Source organism: Frankliniella occidentalis, unplaced genomic scaffold (assembly GCF_000697945.3).
Source record: "Frankliniella occidentalis isolate FOCC.00 unplaced genomic scaffold, Focc_3.1 Scaffold138, whole genome shotgun sequence".
Classification (NCBI taxonomy): domain Eukaryota; kingdom Metazoa; phylum Arthropoda; class Insecta; order Thysanoptera; family Thripidae; genus Frankliniella; species Frankliniella occidentalis.
In genome coordinates this window covers 560,065-566,131 of record NW_026267265.1, presented here as the reverse complement: position 1 = coordinate 566,131, position 6,067 = coordinate 560,065, and the positions used below count along the sequence as shown (strand labels likewise).

General features: G+C 52.0%; 1 protein-coding gene, 1 long non-coding RNA gene and 1 other non-coding gene across 3 annotated transcripts in view; 2 read left to right on the top strand and 1 right to left on the bottom strand.

Annotated features, from left to right (window-relative positions):
• LOC127750131 (uncharacterized) overlaps positions 1-5,339 on the top strand; it is a 37,560-nt gene extending 32,221 nt beyond the window's left edge. The window contains exon 3 of the long non-coding RNA XR_008011526.1: positions 5,195-5,339. This is a non-coding gene — a long non-coding RNA (uncharacterized LOC127750131). The remainder of the gene's footprint in view (positions 1-5,194) is intronic.
• LOC113212685 (S-phase kinase-associated protein 1-like) lies at positions 1,015-2,366 on the bottom strand. The gene has a single exon (XM_052270793.1). It carries the CDS (start codon positions 2,206-2,208, stop codon positions 1,720-1,722), a length of 489 nt encoding a protein of 162 aa, XP_052126753.1. The 5' UTR covers positions 2,209-2,366; the 3' UTR covers positions 1,015-1,719.
• LOC113212687 (U6 spliceosomal RNA) lies at positions 2,491-2,594 on the top strand. The gene has a single exon (XR_003303733.1). It is a non-coding gene; the product is annotated as a U6 spliceosomal RNA (small nuclear RNA).
• Positions 5,340-6,067: the final 728 nt, after the last annotated feature.

The following is a 6,067-nucleotide window of genomic DNA, read 5'->3' as shown; positions in this document are numbered from 1 at the left end:
GGGGGGGTCAATGAGAAAGGCTGCGCGGGCCGGGTGACATGCCGTAATGATAGCGTTATCAGGGCGGAGAGTGGGGAACATACTACCCACCGCCCTACCAGTGCGGAGCGGCGCCGTGTCCGCCCGCTACCGCCCGCCAGGTGCGAGGGCCGCCCGGGAGGTAGGCAACCCAAGGGACGTGGCTGCGGCCGGGCGGCCTGCTCCGCAGGCGCGCAGCGCCCCTGCTCGCTGGACGCCTCGCCCTCGCCCCCTCCTGCTCGAGCGGACTGGACCTGGACCTACCCATGCTCGGCCGGTTGGGCTACCTTACGTTCGAGGATATTTTTGTTTGGTTCTGCTTACGGTGGGTCAGGATCGTCTTACTTCGAGCAGTTTAGGATGTGGAGGGCGGCTGGCTATCAGCCTGACATTTTGCATTGGAAGGCTGGTGATATACAGCAGCGACCAAATGACCCCCCTCTCTCCCTATTTCTATTTAACATGAGCTGTCCGTTCAAATTCTGAATTTTTAGGAGAGGGAGCCAGCCATGGCTTTGTTCTTCTGACATGATTCCCGTTCTCTTCACTTTGCCTCAAACGACTTTTGAACTGGCTGACTTACTATATAGTCCCTTCGTTTCAAGTTGAGGCACAAGAAACCAACAGAAGTAGGATATGAAGTAAAATGAGTAGAAATTTATCAAGTTATTTGTAATAAGGCAATACCAGTAATGCTTTCTTGAACAAATCTTAAAACTTTTGTAACTGTTCATGATTAAATTTGTTTTCATTCATACGAGCTAATCCCACAGCTTCAGGTGAAATAATGTATTTAAGGTAAGGAAGTGTTTCAGGTATTTCCATACAAAATGAAAACTTGAGCTCCAGATAGGGTAAGTTGCTCTCGTGGACTAAGTTAAGTTAATGTCATAGCTTTCAGAGCCTCTTTTAAAAATGTTCACAGTTGTGCGTCAAAGAAGTTCAGTGGTTATAGTATGCATTAGTAGGCAAGGCAAGTAACAATACAAAGAACAATTGATGTATCAAATATACATTTTTATTAAGAAAAATTTGTGGTTCAGATTCATACAAGTGATAATGAGTACAAAGTACAGCTGTCTTACAAAACAAAATTATCAGTACCCTAATTACGAAATGGAAGTTATGATCTAGAAAAGTATCTCTGAAACACAGGGAATGACAAACAGTTAAAGCAGATAGAACTTTAAAACTGAAACCATCACAGGGTTAGTTGGATAAGTTAAACAAAATAAAATAAGATTAGCAAAACAAGCTGACAAGTAGACAACCAACATTTGAAAGATGGCCATTGACTCACTTTCCCGAACATATGCGGTCAAAATTTAAGATAAATCAAGAGAAAACAGTTCAGAAAGAATAAAATTTGATCTAAGACAATTAGAAACCACATTCATTTAACACGGAAGACATGACTTCCGAAAAGCTAATACTAGGTTCGGAAGTTTCGCAGAATAGCGCTGGATTGGCAAATGGACGGAAGTGCAGAATATGGCATCAGAAAACAAAGAATATTTGCAGCAGAATGAAAATCCATCACCGGTAATTTGAATAGAATACTACAGCCTAGTTATCACCGACATCGTTAAAACAAGGGGTCAGTCAAAATCGTCACTTTAAATTGCAATTCTACTGACAAGCCAAACAAAGAAACATTTCCAGAAATGCAATAGAGTAAAAAAGTTCAGTCGTCAAATAACATCACTTCTCCTCACACCACTCGTTCTCCTTACGGATTTGTTCCTCCTCGCTTGGGGTGAAGTCATTCTTGATGTTGAAGGTCTTCCGGATTTCTTCAGGGGTTTTGCCTTTAATCATGTTGGCGACAGTCTTGCAGGTCACGTCCAGCAAACCCTTGATGTCCAGGTAGTTGGCAGCCAAAATAAGTTCGAACAAGGTGCCCTGGTCTACCTTCAAGAAGTCGGCGTCCCAAGTTGAAATATCATCCGTGCGCTTTTCTTTGTTTTCATCATCTTCGGGGGGAGCAGGGTCGTCCTTGTGGTGTGTCGCCCACTGGATCACTTTCTTGAGGATTACAGAATTCACGTTGGGAAGAGGCACAAGTTCCTCCTCGTCCTCGTTGACTCCCAGGTCCTCAAGCATGGTCTTGATGGTGACGGAGCACTTGGCTACATCTACATCCACCTCGCACAGCTCACCGTCAGAACTTTGAAGCTTGATCTTCTGCATTTTCAGGTTTGCGGATTAACACAGGGAAACGAGACAAAAGATTTCAGAACTCCTCGGCGTGCTTCTCAGGCGAATGTTCTAGGCGTCCTTGCAGAGCGGCGTCCAGGAGTGTGTGTCGCTCGGTCGGTGGCCGGAACAAGAATGGTGTCGGTCGGGTCATGCGTCCACCACGTGCTTCCACTTCCGCCAGACATGTATGAGAAATTGCTATGATCGCAGTCGGGTGGCAATGTTGGCAACACTGCAAAACTAAGCGTACTCGCTTTCGACCAAACTTCGACGGTGTGTTTGGTAATATTGGAAAAATTGGAACGATATATAGAGAAGATTATCATGGCCCCTACGCAGGTATGACACAAAAATCATGAAGCGTTTTGAACTTTTTTGGTCTTTATCAGTTCCGGCGGTCCGCCGCCTTGTGAAACATTCACCCCATCCACTACCCTTACACTCCCTACACCACCACCCTCCCCCCCGCCCCCACCACATCGACCCCCTCCGAGGGGGGCGCCTCCTGTCCTGTCCCTCCCCTTCTCCCCCCACCACAATGAAACCCTCCCCCTACCCCCTCCAAAAAACTACTCTTAACTTGAAACTTCCCGCCCGTTAGTAAACTTATCTGCATACTTGGGAAATTTATCTTATACTTGACGCAAAGTTTGTTTTTTAAATTTATTTTTGTTTGTGGTCAGCTGTTATCGAAATTTTATAGTGTTCTGTCTGAAACGGAGCTCTATTTGTAATAGTCTTGCTTGCTGTGTGAAAAGTGATAAGTGCGAATGAACTTCAATCGTAATCATAACCTTTAAATATAGTGCTGTTTGCACTATGTCCACTTGCTGTTTTGCTACAGCCGCAAGTGTGGATCCGATTTGAAGATGAGGGCAAAGAATGGATTGAATGACTGTTGTGTGAAATACCAGTAATTTCAAGAGTGATCGGATTGTGCGATTTATTCCATTCAATATGAACTCTTCAACATCATCAGGCTCTATCCTCTACCCGAGGCATCAGGTTATATCTTTTGGTAAGTCTATCTAATTAGCGATTTTGTTCTGGATTTAAAGTTTTATGGTGTGATGTGATGTGTCACATTTAGCTCATTTTGCCCATCTTTAGGTGCTCATGCTCTGAACACATCATCATTCGGTTCTAATCACGCAGTAATACAGATTCAAGAAATAGTTCTTAGGCTTACTGCCTTTGCTTTTATTCTCTGTTCTTAATTGCAGTAGTGGCTTTGCTGCCTGTGGTGGGACTCCTGCTATTTTGTGCCCCTCCCTTGGCCTTTGTCTCCGCTCCTTATCCCCACAACCTCCTTTGTCCCAGTGTTTCTACCTTCCTTTCTTCTCAGGTCAGCCTTTATCCCTGCAGCGCATGAAAGCCATTGTCAATCAATGACAAATTTTTCTGATCCTCTCAAAGCAAGGTCCCGTACAGTACAGACTTTTTAGGACGAGGAGGAGTGCAGTGTACCTGTCAATATTAATTAACGATTCACCCCTTTACTTAATTTGGTGGATCAAACTGAGGAGCCAAGGTCAGGAGGATCAGCAACATGAACATCCTCCTGTTCTTCACTACAACAACATTGTGAAGTAATCATTATAATGATGAATCATTTCCTCTTCACACCTTTCCAGCTCAGTAATCCCCACAGCCTCCCGGCAGTGTAGGATGACGGCCCTTAGTTATTTAAACCATCCTCATTTCGCTGCAAATGGCGTCCCCGCCGTGCCGTGCCGGGCCTGGTCCATGATGTGATGCGGCCTTGGTGCCGCGGGGCGCGGGGCTGGGGATGGGGAGGGAATGCCCACGGGGCGCAGGGCGGGGCGGGGTGGGGCGGGGTGAGTCGCACCACATCCTGCTCTGCTTTGTCTCGGAAAAAAGTTTTCCCCTCCCGAGTTGCGGCGGCGGTGGTGGCGGCGCACACCGAACAACACGTGCGGGCGAGCGAGCGAGCGAGGGGTACGCGCAGCCCTAGTGTGTGTGAGGGAGACAGTCGGTGCAAGATGAATACATTGCAGCGAGTGCGAGAGAGCGCGGGGCGTTCAGCTCGCAGGCCCTCCTCTCATGACACACAAGTTTACCTGTTGATTCAGGCGGGGATGGCGCCTTTGACAGTTGTTGGCGCCCCCTCGGCCCGCGGCCCCGCACGCCGGGCGCCCGCCCGCGGGAGCAGCGCGGAGCAGTCGCGGAGAGTTCGCTGTCATCTGTGTTCTCGTTGTCGAGTTTGGAGGACTCCCCCCCCCCCCTCTCCGTTCTCTTTCTCTGTGTCACTCGGCGCCCGCCACCCCTCCGTATCCGATCCGAACACCATTATGCTGTAACGGGCGAAACCGGGCGAGGATGGCAGAAGTTCCCCGCTGCAACTCTGGTCCCGGGCTTGCAGTGGCCTAGGTCTCCTCTCTCGCTCTCGCCCTTGCTCGCCCCTGCCCCCGTCCCTTTTTCCTCGGTTCGGGTGCCGAGGTGAGGCAGTGGCACCCTTCTCTGACCCGCGACCTTTCCCGGCCCAGCTCCGCACAAGCCACTCTGTTGGTGTTGTTTCCCGGCGTCCCCAGCTTTTCTTTTCATTATTGCTTTGTTGACTCGGACGACGGGACGGGGCACCACATTTTAAAATTGGCAAGTTCTCCCGCGCTGCCAGGGTCGGGTGACAAGTGCGGCGCGGCCTCCAAGCCGTGGAGCGCCTGGGGCGCCTGGGGCCCCCGGGGATCGGCCGCCCGCCGGTCAGCTGTGCGCGCCCCGCCCGCGGCGGCCTACCCGTGCCTGGCAGGCGCTCAGCGCAGCCAGCGCAGCCAGCGCAGCGCACTCGGTAGATAGGTGGATGTTAGAAGGTGGTTTAGGGGTACTCCACATAGATCCGGGAGGTGACTCGGAGGTGATCCGAATACATACATGACAATCCGCTGTGTTGTGTCGGTCCCGAGGTCGGCCCATTGCACCTGACTGTACTCATCTCTCGACGCTCCTCCTCTCCTTCCAGATGATCGTGCGCGTGGTGGCGGAGGGCGAGGCGGACGGCGCCGTCACCGAGGTGCCCATCACGCCGCTGACGACGTGCCGCGATGTGGTGGAGTGCTGCCGCGACCCGGGCGACGAGCCGTGCTGCCTCGTGGGGACGTGCCTCGACAAAGGTAAGGGAAGGAACACCACCAGGGGCGAGGCCCGGCCCGGCCCGCCCCGCCCCGCCCCGCCGGCCTGTTTTTATTTCCATCCCCTCCGGTAGTGGTGCTTCACGGCCCTCTGCTTGTCGAAGACTTGAGCAGGGCGCCCTTTGTGCGTGTCTGTGCCCCGTGGCGGGGTGGCGGGGCGCAGGGGAGGCGCTCCGCTGCGGCGAGTGCAAAGTTTTTCCAAGCCGAGCACGGGAGTCCGTGCTCGCCAAGGGCAGCGCTTCTCTGCGGCCCCGACGGCCCCCTGTTGACCCAGTGACCTGCTCGTTTCTTTATGAATCACAGGTGCAGTGTGTGTGAGCGCGCGCGCGTGTCCGTGTGTGTAAGTTAGTGTGAGTGTGTGACCTTGGCAAGGCCACGACCTCCCGCCCACTAACGAGGGTAGTCTTGGACGCGGTGGTGCTGTAGTTAGGGTGTTGCAGCCGGGGGAACCGGGCTGGCGAGGGGAATGTGGTGATGATGTGGTACACCTACCTACCCTTCCCCGAGAGAGTCTGGCACTCGGAGCACGGCGCAACAAAAACAACAACCAAAATTCTTTGCTTAGGCACAGTGGCGGGGGGACAATAGAGGATGACGGCCGTCTTTAGTGACAAGGTCCTGCTGGTTGTGGCCACGGCCGGACGGGCTCGCAGGTGCCGAGGGGAGGGGATCGGGGGTGGGGGATCGTGAGCGGAAAAGGAGGG

Excerpts from the sequence above, each read along its gene's own strand:
- LOC113212685 (XM_052270793.1), bottom strand. The coding sequence starts at position 2,208 with ATGCAGAAGATCAAGCTTCAAAGTTCTGACGGTGAGCTGTGCGAGGTG.